Source organism: Notothenia rossii (assembly GCF_949606895.1).
Source record: "Notothenia rossii genome assembly, chromosome: 8".
NCBI classification, from domain to species: domain Eukaryota; kingdom Metazoa; phylum Chordata; class Actinopteri; order Perciformes; family Nototheniidae; genus Notothenia; species Notothenia rossii.
Window position 1 is genome coordinate 29,426,840 of NC_136906.1, and position 17,366 is coordinate 29,444,205.

At 39.0% G+C, this 17,366-nt stretch overlaps 1 protein-coding gene across 2 annotated transcripts; it reads left to right on the forward strand.

The window, feature by feature from the left end:
* The first annotated feature begins 3,381 nt into the window (after positions 1–3,381).
* Positions 3,382–17,172, forward strand: amdhd2 (amidohydrolase domain containing 2). Of its 2 annotated transcripts, XM_079641990.1 has the most exons (13): positions 3,382–3,477; positions 3,649–3,776; positions 4,290–4,404; positions 6,421–6,557; positions 7,263–7,402; positions 7,865–7,919; positions 8,623–8,835; positions 9,096–9,184; positions 14,784–14,928; positions 15,452–15,559; positions 15,701–15,769; positions 16,553–16,654; positions 16,733–17,172. In XM_079641990.1, the coding sequence occupies exons 3-13, from the start codon at positions 4,322–4,324 to the stop codon at positions 16,804–16,806; spliced, it is 1,215 nt and encodes a 404-aa protein (XP_079498116.1). In that variant the 5' UTR covers positions 3,382–3,477; positions 3,649–3,776; positions 4,290–4,321; the 3' UTR covers positions 16,807–17,172. The 2 variants fall into 2 exon arrangements, with proteins under 2 accessions (XP_079498116.1, XP_079498117.1); XM_079641991.1 differs by lacking the exon at positions 16,733–17,172 and having other exon boundaries at positions 3,435–3,776; positions 15,452–15,594.
* The last annotated feature ends 194 nt before the right edge of the window (positions 17,173–17,366 follow it).

Below are 17,366 nucleotides of genomic sequence, written 5' to 3' on the forward strand. Positions count from 1 at the left end.
TGAGTGTGAAGCCGCTTCACTGGGGCTTTGTTTGCTAATGGATTTCACTTTTATTTCCAGCCCTTCACGTCTGTTTGCAAACAATCCAAACCCGTCAGATCTCACAGGATGTGACGGTTTCGCTGAGGAGGAGAGGAGGAGATAATCTGGATGACTTTGACCTCAAATGTCCACATCTAAACTTTAACTTCTCTACATGTATACATATATATATATATATATATATACATATACATATACATATACATGTAGAGAAGTTATATATATATATATATATATAAATATATATATTCTTTTTTATATTTGGTTCCTATTTGTGTTATTATTTATACTTTCTTCACTTTCAATTTTTTGTATTTCAATTTTTTGTAGGCCTTACATCCGTTTGTGTTCTTTTCTCTTTTGGTTGTAGTATGTCTATTTTTGGTCCTTTTGTTTCCCTTTTTTGTTATTTTGCATCTTTTTTAAACATTCAGTGTCTCTTCTTGGTTTTCCTAATTCACATTTTGGTAGTTTTGCGTGTCTTTGTGATCATATTATGTGTTTTTGTTATATTTAGTTTTGGTCTATTTGTGATCATTTTGTGTCTATTTGTAACTTCCATCTAGGACATTTTAGCAGTTACCTCAAACAGGGTCTCTCACCTGTTGGGCCCCTGAGTACGGTGGCTGACAGGTGCAAGCACGCAAATACAAATCTCTTTTGTTTACGCGATGCTTTTAGTAAATGCTGCGCATGTTTCGTCAAGTTAGTGAATGTTTTCTAAATGCTTTGCATGTGTTGTGAAGTTGGTGAAGATGTTTCTTCCTTTGCATTAGTTTTGGCACAATTGTGTAAAACTTTGAAACTGCAGCGTGTTTCTCCTAATGTAAGTGTTCTGACCCGTTTAAAAGCGGTTGCACCTGTTGGCCACGTACCGGAGGATGGGGCCAATAGGTCTGTTTATTATCTTATCCAAACCTTGTCTCTAAAATGGCAGGAAATGTGAGCTGAAAACAACATATTTGAATCTCAAAAATGTTCAGTTTAAAATCATATAAGAAGAACACAGAAGAAACTCATATTGTTGTTTGTGTTTAAACTCCAAATGTGAGCAGTGTCACCTTTCACCATGACCTTGCCAGCAATCGTCCCCTCTCTGTCCTCAGCAATTGTTTTGCAAGTCAACATTTCTCGTTAAACAGGTAATTAAAATGACCAAATGCATTTTCCTCTGTCATTGACCATTTCTTGGGAGTGGGAAGAGTGGGGAGAGGGCTATTTTGTGCTGCGCCGAGGTTCCTCTAGGCCTGTGCGTAACAAGAAGCACTCCGCCGCCCCTAAACCTAGCACACAAACGGCTGCTTATTCAGGGCCTTAAAAAACTTGAGGATTAAGGAGTCGCGATGCTGAAAGGCCACTGCGCAGACCCCGGACTCTGAGCTAAGCGGCCGTGAATGAGATGTGAAGACTCTAAAACAAAGCTACTGTGTCACTGAGGGGAGCACTGACGTCACGGCCCACAAAAGAGGGGGACACGGAGACCGTAAAATATGTTACACCAGTCCTGGTTCTCCTCGCAAATACTCACCGGCCAAGAATCCTCTTCATGTCCATGCAGAGACGCTTTGAGGAGATCTTTCTGATCCATGGGGGAAATATATTATGTCCTTCTCTTCCAGTGTTTTAAAGTAATAAAGTACATTTACTCAAGGTCTCTACTTAAAGACATCAGCGGTTATAAAGAAGAGGGAAATTTGAGCTACATGGTTCATAATGTAGCGGAAGATAGGAAACATGTCATGGCCCTTAACCCTTTAGTGTTTTAAGATAATCAACATTTCTGAAGTAACAAGTATTTGACACAAAGGAAGTCAGAGTAAAGACCTCAGAGCTGGAGTGATCCACTTTCTTAGTGTTAGTGAGGACTCCAGACTATAGATCAGCTGCAGCAGCATTATTTTACTTGTATATATATTTACTTATATATGTGAGTTCTCCATAGCTGCTCCCACCTCATGGGTGGCCGGGTTTGACCAGGGGACGCGGGCCTGCAGACCCTCGTAGTGGTCTCCATGGGGATGAGCAGGCCTTTGGGAGGTATCCGGCTTACTGGAAACGTAGTTTATTGTTGACTTTCAGGAATGGGGAGGGGGTTGCTGCAAGGGGGGGGGGGGGGGGGGGGGGGGGGGTAGGGCTCCAGACAGAGGTTGGTGCTACTTCCTGGTAGAGTGAAGGTATCCTGCAGAGGGTTAACTTCATTGTCCTGCTAACCTCACGTCAGGTGGGACGATAAGTGGTCATGCACCTGCACTGTGTGCAAACGTAGTGTGGCAGCAGTACTTTACTGAGATCAAAGGACAAATACTTTGATGTAGAAATACTTTATTACTGACTGCAATATATACTGTATACTGTTTATTTCTGCCAACTAGTTCACTTACTTGTATAATGCTTTAACCAAGCTTCTGAATTTACTATATGTATTTAATGTGTAACCCTTTGCTGTTTTAGCACTGTACATTTCCCTGCTGTTGGGTTAGAAGGATTTATTTATTGAAAGTATAAAAAGATGACTGTAAAAGTACTTAATTACAAGTAAAAGTACTTAATTACAAGTACAAGCTGCAGTCAAAGCTGTGGCACTGTGCTGCAAACATTAGTAGATTCACAGACAAGAAAGCTCTTCTTCAATCGTTTAAGTAACTCATGCAGGACTGCCTTTAATTGTTATATATTTGCTGCTCTTTTTTCATATTAAAGCAAATATCTTTCGGTTTTGGACCAACAAATAAGACATTTAAAAACATCACCTTGGGCTTTGAGTTACTGGGGTAGACTTTTATTTACTTTTTTCTAACATTTTTTACACCAAATGATACATCTATGACACAATCTGTAGGTAAATCAATAATCAAAAAACAGTCGTTAGTAGCAGCCAAAATAACAATGTAGTAAACTCAAGTAAACGTAGAGAAAGATTATCAGTAATGTATCAAAGCCGAACGTGTTTAACCTGCAGAGAATTGGCTTTCCATAAAGGATGTAATCAGAACAAAACAACATTTTAGACTTTAAGATATGAATAACAGAGGTAGCTCTAGAGACAGACATGATGCTGCTTCAAAAGCATGATGTACTAATGCATCAGAACTCATGGCACTGACAAAGGGTTTTAGAAGAGAAGTCAAGTGAGGTTTCTGTATTTCGGGAAATAACTAGTGTTGTGTTTGAGCTCCACCTAGTGTCTACGTGTGCCTTTCGTTTCTGAGCACACGTACACACACACACTTTTTATTTTTGCAGTAATTTCTCAAATTTATTTAGAAAAATATCAAACTTGTGGTTTTAAATGTATTCAGCAGGATTCAAATGATCAAACTGCAGGGACAGTTATTTTATTTTTTGATCAGCTGACCTGCAGCTCCGTTTCGTCACATGACATCCGTTTCCCCTGTTTCTATTCCACAGAATCAGCTGAAAACGCTCCTGGCTGGGGCAAGTACCACCTCTAGATAAGTACTTTAACACTGTAAAACAACAGTTCACTTAATTTTTGCCTGCTAAAGTCAAAATATCTGAAGGGAAATACGGAATGTACTGTCAACGAACTCGTTTATAAAATATGGGGTTTTAACGTAGCTATCTCCTGTATTTGTGTGGAAGCAGAGCGACGGTGTGGCGGTAGAAGAAGTTCATATTTGACTGGAGGAGCTGTTGAATTAAACTTTTACTGTATGCCGAGTTGACTACTGGACTCTTCCAAGTGTTGACATTTTACGTCTTTGCCTCTCAAGGTATGTCAAGTAGGTCAGAGCTATCAAAAGCTTTAATTTACCGTTTTTTTGCATGGAGTTTGGTGTTGTGCATTTCCCAGCAGAGAACCAGAGCCAGAGACAGTTATTGTAGCAACAAGAAGACCAGAGGTCAAAGTCAACTGCTGCACCTACACTGATAAGATTTTAGATATGATTTAATACTGGTGCATCATCAGATAAATTGATTGATGTCTTTCAGATGGTAATTATCAAAAGGGTTACAAGTCAACACACACTTTAAAAAAGGCATTTGTTAAATTATCTAAATAATGTGGATTCATTGGCAGCAACCACTATTTAAGGTGCAGGGGTTTAGGTTATGTCCTGAAATTAATATAACTGTTAGTTGCAGCCCTAATTTCCATGTCTGTTTTTTAAAGTGGGATCTTTGGGAACTTTGATTTTCAAATGTGTTGTTGTCATTACGTGTTACATTTAATCACATTATGCACCCAAAGAGGAGTGTTTGATTTATTCTGCTGTGTTTCTCAGTCAGAGGAAGCTTATCCACTCCACTCAAAAAAATGCCATCCAACAAATCAGTGTCCGATGCTTGCATCACTCAGTTCATCAACTGCAGGATATTGAGAGACCACTGTCTGCAGAGGTACACACACACACACACACACACACACACACACACACACACACACACACACACACACACACACACACACACACACACACACACACACACACACACACACACACACACACACACTACACTAAACTATTATAAATGATGTTTCTTATTTATTATTACTGCTGCATTATGTTACATTTTTGTTTAATCTGCAGCAATATAATCGATAGGATCATCATATTCTTGTAGCGTGTCTATTCTTGTCTGATTTTTAAAGAATTTATTTGCAAATTATGGTGGAAAATAAGTATTTGGTCACCTACAAACAAACAAACAAGATTTCTGGCTCTCACAGACCTGTAACTTCTTCTTTAAGAGCCTCCTCTGTCCTCCACTTGTTAACTGTATTAATGGCACCTGTTTGAACTCGTTATCAGTATAAAAGACACCTGTCCACAACCTCAAACAGTCACACTCCAAACTCCACTATGGCCAAGACCAAAGAGCTGTCAAAGGACACCAGAAACAAAATTGTAGACCTGCACCAGGCTGGGAAGACTGAATTTGCATTAGGTAAGCAGCTTGGTGTGAAGAAATCAACTTTGGGAGCAATTATTAGAAAATGGAAGACATACAAGACCACTGATAATCTCCCTCGATCTGGGGCTCCACGCACGATCTCACCCCGTGGGGTCAAAATGATCACAAGTGGACAAAAATCCCAGAACCACACGGGGGGACCTAGTCAATGACCTGCAGAGAGCTGGGACCAAAGTAACAAAGGCTACCATCAGTAACACACTACGCCGCCAGGGAGTCAAATCCTGCAGTGCCAGACGTGTCCCCCTGCTTAAGCCAGTACATGTCCAGGCCCGTCTGAAGTTTGCTAGAGAGCATTTAGATGATCCAGAAGAGGATTGGGAGAATGTCATATGGTCAGATGAAACCAAAATATAACTTTTTGGTAAAAACTCAACTAGACGTGTTTGGAGGAGAAAGAATGCTGAGTTGCATCCAAAGAACATCATACCTACTGTGAAACATGGGGGTGGAAACATCATGCTTTGGGGCTGTTTTTCTGAAAAGGGACCAGGACGACTGATCCGTGTAAAGGAAAGAATGAATGGGGCCATGTATCGTGAGATTTTGAGTGACAACCTCCTTCCATCAGCAAGGGCATTGAAGATGAAACGTGGCTGGGTCTTTCAGCATGACAATGATCCCAAACACACTGCCCGGGTAACGAAGGAGTGGCTTCGTAAGAAGCATTTCAAGGTCCTGGAGTGGCCTAGCCAGTCTCCAGATCTCAACCCCATAGAAAATCTTTGGAGGGAGTTGAAAGTCTGTGTTGCCCAGCGAGAGCCCCAAAACATCACTGCTCTAGAGGAGATCTGCATGGAGGAATGGGCCAAAAATACCAGCAACAGTGTGTGAAAACCTTGTGAAGACTTACAGAAAACGTTTGACCTCTGTCATTGCCAACAAAGGGTATATAACAAAGTACTGAGATGAACTTTTGTTATTGACCAAATACTTATTTTCCACCATCATTTGCAAATAAAGTCTTTAAAAATCAGACAATGTGATTTTCTGGATTTTTTTTTCTCATTTTGTCTCTCATAGTTGAGGTATACCTAGGATGAAAATTACAGGCCTCTCATCTTTTTAAGTGGGAGAACTTGCACAATTGGTGGCTGACTAAATACTTTTTTGCCCCACTGTATCTCTAGAAACTCAACTATTCTTGGGTTTTGTGACGATACATATTCCAGCTGATCCAAGAGTTATTTTAAAGACAATATTTAGTCTAAGAGGAGGGAAAATGTTCTTCATAAAGGAACGCTACATCCTGATGTTTTCTTACTGTACATGTATCTTACCTGCCCTACATACAGTAAGCTATATAAAAGCTGTAATCTATCAATCTAATGGAGGTGTGTGTGTGTGTGTGTGTGTGTGTGTGTGTGTGTGTGTGTGTGTGTGTGTGTGTGTGTGTGTGTGTGTGTGTGTGTGTGTGTGTGTGTGTGTGTGTTCATGCAGAGAGGACCTGTGGGTGCGTGACGGAAAGATTTTAGATCCAGAGAAACTTTTCTTCGATGAGCACGGTTACGCCGACAAGTGTGTGGACTGTGAAGGCAGCATCATCGCCCCGGGCTTTATAGACGTTCAGATCAATGGTACCACCCCCCCCTCCCCCAGACAAAGAAAACATTTAAATACTGCTCTGTCATATCATGTGTAATATTTTTTTCGTTTGAACACCAACATAGGTAAACCTTTATAGATCAATACATAAATGAATACATTAATCTGCAACAATTATGAATATTTTATTATGTCTGCAACTTACAATCAGTGTCTATAGAGTGCCACAGTGACGCGTCCTAAAACCCGGAAGTAAACTCCTTCCGGTTCCTTCGACAAAAACCAATGCAATTTCTCCATTGGAAAATAGCTCGAAATAAGTAATCTATCGATTAGATTGATGATTCGAAAATTATAAAAGTAGGGTAGACAGGTGGATATTATCCGAATAAACAAAACATGATCCGCCTCTTCAATGTGTGCCAACCACAGACATTATTTCGAGCTGTTTTCCAAAATCCTATGGAGAAATTGCATTGGTTTTTGTCAAAGGAACCGGAAGTGGTAAAATGCTGACAAACCACTGTGGCACTCTATTCATCTGTGATTTAAAAAAAAAAGGTTAAACAAAAGTTCACAGAGAGATCGCAAATGTTTTTTTAATTTGGTCCCCTAACTAAAAACTGAACATGCAACTCATTCTTAACTGCAAACAAACACTCTGAAGCTTAATGAGCAAGCCATGAGAATCTTCCTTTTGGAGATTATTCAGATGAAACATGTCATTTCCTCTGCAGGAGGATACGGGATCGATTTCTCTCAGGCCTGCGACGATGCCGGCAGTGGAGTTTCTATAGTGGCCAAAAAGATCCTGGAGCATGGCGTGACGTCCTTCTGCCCCACGCTGGTCACATCACCCCCCCACGTCTACCACAAGGTAACACTTATAACCAGCTTTCAATCTTTATTCCACATCAGGAACCAGAGGAGGGATAGCCAGTATAGGTCCTGCATTGTTTGTATATCAAGCACCAAACTATTTACAATCAATAAGAATGAATTCATTTCACAATATTGATAACTGCAAAATCCAAATCATAAGAGATGTTTAAAGGTGAAAATCACACCATAATTATTTTCATATATTTTATTTTATTTTATATATATAAAGAATAAGAATATTTATACAAAAAGTATAATTCCCTACAATATTGTGTATCATATCACATTTGCAATATCAGACTAGATAATTGTAATTAGATATCTTTTACAAATTAAATGCCTGATGTTATTTATTTATAAACATATTAACATGTGCATTGTTTTGGATTTCAAATAAGGACTGAAATACATTTGTATTTCTTCTACAAAATAGAATCTTACTCAAAATGTGTTTCAGGTTTTGCCTCAGGTCAAAGTTCACGATGGAGGAGCACATGGAGCTGGAGTTCTTGGTGAGTGTAATGGACTGGATCATGTTAGAGGATTAATCTGGATATATTCTGTATATTTATGTTGTGTTTTGTCTTCCCATGAAAACCAACAATTTGTTATTGCTTCTTAATATTGTCTTGCTTCCTGTTGGTGGCTCTGTTTAGCTTCATCAACAAAAAGGAGGAATTATTAAGATTTTCTTTATCTTTCTATTTTATTCTTAATTATTAGCTTGTTTTTCTTGAAATATTACTTATTTTTAACAATTTTTACATAAAAAGTATTTTAAAGCTTGAATTGCCCCCACAAAATGTCTGGTAACTTTTTGAATTATAAAAATTAAATATAAAATTAAATAAATGTTTTCAAATAAATTCATTTAAAAATTCTTTAAATTATAATTGTCCTTTTCCACCTTGCTTGACTTTTTTTCTCGAGTGAATATTTGTTTCAAAAGGACGGTGTTTGTGGGATTGAGTTGAAATAAAACCACTCTAAATATTTCAACCTTCTTTTCCCAAATGTTAGGACTTCTGAATCTTTGCTTTTCTACTTATCTGCAAATGTAACAACATTTTTTCAAGAGAGTATTTGTGTCAGTAGGACAGTACCGAGATACATCAGGTTTTGATATACCCCAACATTGGCAGACATACCCTTTAAAATATTGTATTATCTGTATCTATCTTTTCATAAATATAATTGTATATTTCCTGTCTGCAGGATTTCACCTGGAGGGCCCGTTCATCAGCCTGGAGAAGAAAGGAGCTCACCCGGAGCAGTTTCTCAGGACCTTCAGTAGCGGCGGGCTCAGGGACCTGATGGAAACCTACGGCGGCCTGGACAGCGTTGCCATGGTGACATTGGCTCCGGAGCTGGACGGCAGCCAATCGGTGATCAGGGATCTCTGCCAGAAGGGAATCACGGTGTCGTTAGGTGAGCAGCGTTTACTCACATCAGAAAAACTCAAGGATAAATACTGCTTTGAGAAGGTGTGTTTTACACCTCAAATTACAAAAAACGTTATGATGTACATTTGAAAGAAACGGAGGGTACACTTGCAATATAAATAAAAAGTCACACAGCCAACATTTAAAATGTAAATAAAAGCTACAAAACAAAAAACACATGATGCAGTTTTGTTAGCTGCATTTAGCTCCTCTGGCTCTATTAACAGAATGCTTCTGCTCCTGCAGGTCACTCTGTGGCCAACATGTCTCAGGCGGAGGAGGCCGTTCAACACGGAGCCTCCTTCATCACCCACCTCTTCAATGCCATGCTGCCTGTGAGTCCAACAAATGACAAGTCATTATTTAAAGATAGTTTCTTGATAAAATAACTTACAGTATCTTTTTTTACATCACAGTGGGGCGACTTTCCCTTTGTTTATGCTTTACTGTACTTTGTGAAGGTGTCACTTCTGACTTTTTTTGATCTGTCATCTATTTCTAGTTGACCTGTGTAACCCCTTGAGTCAAATAGAGAACCGCAGTGACGCGTCGTAAAACCAGGAAGTAAGTTAGCATTTTTAGCACTTCCGGTTCCTTCCTCAAAAAGCAATGCTTTTTTTCCATAGGGTTTTGGAAAATAGCTCGAAATAAGGTCTGTGGTTGACACAAATTTAAGAGATAAGTCACGTTTTGTTCTACGACATTAAATACGTCAGCAGTGACCCCACTGGGGATTTTTGAAGAGTTTACGTGTCTGAAAAACGATGGTTGTTACCGAGTGGCTGAATAGGACTACAGAAATTGTCGAGGCCGTTGTACGTCATTACGCAGAACACGTAAACACTCCTGCTAAGTTTGTTTTCCCCTGTGTTCTGCTTGAAAGCAAGTACCTGCCTATCTTTAGTATCTGTATATGTATATCTGACCATTAGAATCTGTATTTTTGAAATTGTCGTTTTTAACACAGTAGTTTTACAAATTATAGAATAATTCATTACCAGTGTTTTCCAATTTTACTCGGCAGTTCGTTTCGTTAGCTAACGTTAGCTAAAGCTAGCGCTACTAGTTAGCTACCCAATGGTTTGTTGCTTTGCTCCGGGTTGCAGCCACAGGTCTTCGCATGAAACGTGCTTGTTCTATCGTTTCCCGGCCAATGTTTTCCAAAGGAGAGTCTGGATTCGTGCCATGAGGTAAGCTGACGTTACATTTTTGTCCATGTCACGGTGAAATGTAAATGATGGGTAGTGACTGTATCGCCGTTTTAGAGATGGCGCTGCTGAAAAGACCGCAACATAAGTAAAGATAATGAATACATCCTATTAAAACCTGTGTGGCTTATATGATAAGTCTAATTAGTGCAAGCAGCATAACGTTTCACCATGTAACTAAAGATTGTAGTCAGGGAAATCAGTTTGACATATTGAACTAATAACAAATCACATCTGGCTGGCAGAGAACTCTCTGCTCCATAGCTTCTCTTGGACGTAAAATCACATGTACATTTTACATTTATATTCAATTTAATATTCCATCCCTCACATACTTTTGTATATATAATAACTTATATTTTGTTTTTCTTGTTATGCTGCTGCAACACAAACATTTCCCAAATTGGGATCAATACAGTAATATCTTATAACTATTATAATTAGTGTAGCAGCTGACACCTATTTTCAATATGGATTAATCTACCATTTATTTCTTTAGTTCAATTTTCATCTATAAAAATGTCAAAATAGTGAAAATGTTCACGAGACTTATCAAAGTGCAAGGTTATATCTTTAGATGTTTTGTTTTAGCCTACTGTATGTCTTAATGCTCTTACAGTATATGTGACGGTGTGACTTCCATGAAACTAATATTTTATATCTTGCCAACAGACGAGCTGACAGGAAACCTAACACTCTAACAACCACAACATTGCAAAGGCGAGTAAATGTAAATGAAAAACAATTCACAATTTTTTTATTTCTTCTTCCTTGCAGTGAGGTGAAGCTGACCTTGCACTTGGTGCCAGTAAGGATGTTCCTCACGCAGGCTGAATGTTTCTCCTTCCTTACTGACACAGAAGCCCTTGATTTGCAATGCTTCACTAATTGTCATTTCCCTGGCTCCGTAGGGACACTTTACCTCCAGCACAGCGGAAGACCCTACCAGACCATCTGGAGATGCCCCCAACAATCCTGATAGGGAGAGCCACAAATCTGACTCATGGACCTGCATCTGGGTTGCAGTGGTGAATGCCCTGACGCCCTCACATTCATTCATAGTCCCCCACTGTACAGACAAAACACCATCAAGGGCCTGTTGTTGCCCTAGAACCCTGGCAATAAAGGAAGCAGTCACACGCTTTGACCTCAGGACAGCTCCAAAGTTGCTGGCAGTCAACCTTCCTTTCCTGAACAAATGCCAGTTTGGGTTGGTTCGCTGACCAGTGGTAGCCACCTGAATTGCCCTCTGTTGCTCTTCAGACAATGCAATGCTTGCCACAATTTCCTCAGGTCCCTGATGCCCAACAGATTTGATAATTTCAGGAACAGTAAGTGTTTCCAAGCTGTAGTGTTCCTCTTCTGGCTCGGGGGAGAGAAGCCAAGAAATTCCTGAAAACCTGCCCCCGAGTCTGTCCCTCAGCCAGTCACGATCTTCGGAGGTGGGCTCTCTTGTCAGCGGGTTAAATTAGTTATTGGTTTCAACAGTCACATTAAAACAGTTACTAAATCAGCTTGCTATCACCTAAAGAACATATCTAGGATTAAAAGAATAATGTCACAGCAGGATTTGGAAAAACGTGTCCATGCTTTTATCTTCAGTAGACTGGACTACTGCAATGGTGTCTTCACAGGTCTCACTAAAAAATCTATTAGAAAGCTACAGCTGATTCAGAACACCACTGCTCGAGTCCTTACCAACACTAAGAAAGTGGATCACATCACTCCTGTTCTGGGGCCGTATTCACAAAGGATCTTAGGGCTAAAAGTAGCTCCTAACTGGCGAATTTAGGAGAAACTCCTAAACATAATCGGCGTGTCAGTCTTAAATTTAGGACTCCTAATTGTATTCACTAAGAGCAATTCACAAAGTATTTTAGGCCTAAAAGTAGCACCTAAGTTAAGGAGAGCTTAAAAGTCCTCGAGAGGACTCCTAACTCAGTAAGACCTATTCACAAAGAATCTGAAAATGGCTGAGAGACGAAATGTTTTGGAGACAATGGTAGACTGTGAATTGATCAACAGATATAGGCTAAATCGTGAGGGTATCAAACTTGTTGTGGAATTAGTGCGGGATGCAATAACATCCCCGACTAACAGGAATAACCCGATTAGTCCGGAAATAAAATGTTTGGCAACACTACGATATTTAGCAACAGGGAAAATGCAACTTTGCAATGCCGACGATTTAGGAATATCGCAACCATCAGTCAGCCGTGCCATAAACCAAACCATCAACGCGCTCTCTAGACCACATATCATCCAACAGTTTATCCGGTTTCCTTTGGACAATCAACAACTACACAGGATCAAAGCCAACTTCATGGCAATTGCAGGTATGCCTGGTGCGGTCGGTGCTATTGACGGGACGCACATAAAAATAATTGCGCCATCAAAAGAAGAGGACGTGTTCGTCAATAGAAAGAAAGTACATTCCATCAACACGCACATTGTTTTCATTCATCATGATAGGGGGACTTGAACGGCGGTATGGGCTGTTATTGAAAGTGTTTAAGTGCTGGAAATATGCTCATTGGATAATAGTTTGCAGGGTGCTTTTAATTGCCTCCTTGATGTAATGCAATTTACGTATTTTTATTGTTTGCTCTCTCTCTTTAACGTGCATATACAACGTCATTATCGTGGTCTGCACAAACTTGTCATCATGCGTGTATTCTGCTAACTGCACTGTCCATAACTATTTGATAGGAATACATTTCTAGCCTAGGCTATTTCCTTGTTTTTCGGTGATTTAGTGGGCTCGTTTGTGGGATGTTGCGGATGAGTTTCACCGAGACCGCCTGCTCTGAACAACCAATCACCGTACTGACCGCTTCTAAACTCATGCACGAGAATCAACGTAATCCATAGCAACGGCGCGTCACTCTTAGTTAACTCTTAGTGATTTATCCTTAGTATGAGTAGGTCCCAGCGGCTTTGTGAATAACTTTTAAGAAAAAACTCCTACGTAAAATGTTTTAGCGCGAGTTAGGAGCACTCCTAGCGGTAAGATAAAATGCTTTGTGAATACGGCCCCTGAAGTCTTTACTCTGGTTCCTCACTAACACTAAGAAGTGGATCACATCACTCCTGTTTTGAAGTCTTTACACTGGCTTCCTGTGTGTCAAAGAATAGATTTCAAAATACTGCTGCTGTTTATAAAGCACTGAATGGTTTAGGACCAAAATGCATTTCTGACCTCCTGCTAAATTATGAACCATCCAAGTCTCTCAGGTCTTCAGGGACGGGTCAGCTTTCTGTCCCCAGAGTCAGAACTAAACATGGAGAAGCAGCGTTCAGTTATTATGCTCCAAATATCTCGAAAAAACTCCCAGAAACTTGCAGGTCCGCTAAAACTCTTACTACTTTTAAATCCAGGCTGAAGACTTTTCTTTTTGTTGCTGCTTTTAATTGAACTATTCATATCTTTGACTGCACTGTAACTTTTATCCATATAGTTTTTCTTTTAATGTTTATTTTATTAGCTTTTCTTTTTAATGACTGATTTGAAATGCCATTTTCTTAATGTCTTTCATTTTTTGTAAAGCACTTTGAATTGCCTTGTGTTGAAAAGTGCTTTATAAATAAACTTGCCATACCTTGCCTAATAAAGATTTCATGTGACACATACAATTGATTTGTTGATGGGAATTACTGTGAATAAATTAACTCTAGGTTAACGGTACTCCTGCTATCACTACTCACCGACACTATAAACCTTGTCCCTCATGCTAGCCCTGACAACACCGGTAAGCACACCTTCATCTAGGCTGCACTGTTACGTGTCCTGACTTGTAGTGGTTCTCTCCTCTATCTGCACTCTTCTTGTCATCTTTGTAAAACGATATCAGACTGGTAATTGACACAGCCATGACTTCTAGTTAAATTCAGTGTGGCTAAAATGAAAAGCTTTGTTAAAATATGCAAGCACGCGAAAGTCAAATTCAGCTTTATTATCAAAAATTCTACATGTGTTATACATCCACAAATATCGTTTCCCACAGTGACATGTATACATAAAACAAAACAAAAAGGGCCTAGATAAACGTGGTATACATTAAACAAAACAAAAAGAGCCTAGATAACCGGGGTATACAGTTTAAAATGTTAATATATTTAAAGTGTTCAAAGTGCAGTTTCAGTGCAAGTCAGTTGAAACGATCTTAAATTGGCGTGACGTTGAAGTCGTGCGACCCTGCTGCTGCACTGGCTTGTAGTTCGTTTATAGCATAACGTTAGCATTTCGCTTTTGGCGACTAGATCTATGATTCAAAAATTATAAAAGTAGGGTTGACATGTGGAAATTATCCGGCCGAACAAAACGTGATCCCTCTCTTAAATGTGTGTCAACCACAGACCTTATTTCGAGCTATTTTCCAAAATCCTATGGAGAATTTGCATTGGTTTTTCAAGAAGGAACCGGAAGAAGTTTACTTCCGGGTTTTACGACGCGTCACTGCGGTTCTCTATTAGTTGTGATATTAGGTTATTTACATAAACAATCATTTAATTTGTAACAGCCTTGCACATTTTATTTCTTTTAATACTTCTCCTTGATTAAACTATGACTGACGGAACATTTCAAAACAGAACTCTTACTGTAAGAGAATATTTGTACAGTGTGGTTTAAGTACTTTTATTGCATTAGAGTATCTTAGAGTACTTAGAGTACTTCCTTCACTCCTGATGTCATTGCTCACATGAATTCCTCCTGTCTGCTCTGCAGTTCCACCACAGGGACCCTGGTATCGTGGGTCTGTTGACCAGTGATCAGGTCCCAGCAGGCCGGACGGTTTACTACGGCATGATCGCTGACGGGATCCACACCAACCCTGCAGCGCTGAGGATCGCACACAGAGCCCACCCCTCAGGTCGGTATAGTGAAGTTTTGGCTATCTCTTTCGGTCATTTTGCATGTCTTTGTGGTCTTGTTTTGTCTTGTTGTTTTGTGTCTTTTTAAGTTAGTTGTACCTTTTACCTCTTTGTAGATATTGTTCTATTGTTTTTGGTTGTTTTGCATTTATTCTTGGTACATTTGCATCTCTTCGTGCTGGTATGTTTTCTCTTTTTGGTTATTTTCTATGTATTATTGTTGTTTCCTTATAGTTTGTTTTGCATTTTTTTCTTTTTGTTTCTATCAGTCAAAAAAGATTTGCCTCTCGAGTTATTGTTTGTTGTGTCCCTTTGTGGACATTTTGCATTCTTTTGTGGAAGTTGTGAATCTTTTTGTAGTTGTTTTGTATCTTGTAGGTCATGCTGCAACTCTTTTTGCCCCTAACCTCTTTGGCCCAGTAGGCAGTAGAGAGATCATGGTTGTTGTTGTTGTGTTTGGTAGTAAGAGTTTGCCCTTGTCCTGACATCACCTCCCGTCCTCTTGTCTGTGTGTCCCCTCAGGTCTGGTGCTGGTGACGGATGCGATCACAGCGATGGGGCTCCCCCCTGGTCGTCACACTCTGGGTCAGCAGGTCATCGAGATCCAGGGTCTCCATGCCTACGTGGCAGGTCTCTACTTCCTATCTTGGTTTGAAAAAATAAAAGTAACACATTTTCTTTTGGCAATGAAACCAATTATGAGGGATTTATAGAGGCAACACAAATGTATTATCAAATAAATACATGTTCTGAAATCTTTTTGTGTTATAGGCACTAAGACACTCAGCGGCAGCATAGCCACGATGGATATGTGTGTGCGGCACTTTAAACATGCTTCAGGTGAGTTTTTATGCAACAAAATAAGATTACACATTTTGGAAAACCTATACACGTCTCTGTTTTCCCAGAAAATACTGAGATATCTCACCAAAAATGATTTGTCAGAACCAGAAATTAGGACAATTGATCACAAAATAACATTGAGGTTGGGCAGGACATCTTTGTTCTATAGTATCAAAATTATTTTCAATATTCAATCAAGAATCCTGCAGGTACTTTTCGAGGAAATGGAAAAACCAATAACACGCTATTATCCAACAATAAATAAGACAATTTAAAAGAATGCATAGTTCAACAAACCAAATGATACTGATACTTTACGCATAACCTATACTACAGCTAACTTCTGGACAACATTTCAAGTAATACAAAAATAGAGACAAATTAAAGAGAAAAAAATAGATATATCTGCAAAAACAATTATATTGTGTAAAAATGTATACCACTTTGGCATTAATACTGTATTAGAATATATATTTCAAGCTATATTTGTACATACTCAGCGTTAACACTTTTTACACAATTGTATATATCTTATTTTCAGAAACAATATTATTTCACTATTGTATATATTAGAATATTAATATGTTTACATATGTATTGTTGTTATATATTGCAGTACAGTCCGCATATTTGAATAAATTAATTATTTTTGATTTAATTGAAATGGAGCAACTGTAACAAAACCCAATTTCCCCCAGGGATTAATATGTCTCACTGTTAAAAGATAACCAAATTGTTTGCTAACTTAACTAATCTTCTTTCAATTTCTTATACGCCCAGGCTGCAGTGTAGAGGAGGCTCTGGTAGCTGCCTCGCTGCATCCCGCTCAACTCCTGGGTCTCAGCCACAGGAAGGGAAACCTGGACTTTGGGTCGGACGCAGGTGAGGATTTACTGGAAGATGAATCATTCTCTCTGCAGCGTACAGACGGAAACGATAATCCATTTATTGTGTTTGCAGACCTGGTTTTGCTCGATGATACCCTCAACGTCAAAGCCACATTTATTTCTGGGGAGGAGGTTTGGAGAAAATGACCATAGAAGAAGAAGGAGAAGAAGCTGGGACACCGTGGTGCCTTCAGGGAACGCTGTTAAACACACAACTAAAATTCTGTTGAATGTTTTAGTTCATCAGAAAACATTGTTCTTTATCCTAGGCTGCTCTACACTAAAAACACGTCAGTTATGACGTAAAGATCAGGCGATTAATGTCCTTAAAAGGATACTGTACAGAGGATAAACCTTTTTAAATATTGATAAATAAGACTTTTCTTAAAACCTCTAGATATAAAAATATAGAAGTTGTCTCTCCATATTTCCTCCATTCAGAAATGTTATTCTGCGTGTGTTTGAGAGTAATCATTGCAGTTTTCTATTAAAACTTTTTTTTTGTATCTTTAATTCAAGTTTCAGCAATCAAACACTGACTCAGATTTGAAGTTTATTCTGACATTGAGATTTGATAAATGATATTGCTGCTGATGTAAAATATATTTTTGTTTAGCCTGTTTATTTGAATCACATGTTTTACAGATGCGATTTTAAGGGATACATTTTGGTATTAAACTAAATAAATCAACTCTTAGTAAATGTTA

Excerpts from the sequence above, each read along its gene's own strand:
- amdhd2 (XM_079641990.1), top strand. The coding sequence starts at position 4,322 with ATGCCATCCAACAAATCAGTGTCCGATGCTTGCATCACTCAGTTCATC. Across the intron at positions 4,405-6,420 it reads AGAGACCACTGTCTGCAGAG|AGAGGACCTGTGGGTGCGTG; the intron begins GTACACACACAC and ends GTGTTCATGCAG. Across the intron at positions 14,929-15,451 it reads ACACAGAGCCCACCCCTCAG|GTCTGGTGCTGGTGACGGAT; the intron begins GTCGGTATAGTG and ends GTGTCCCCTCAG.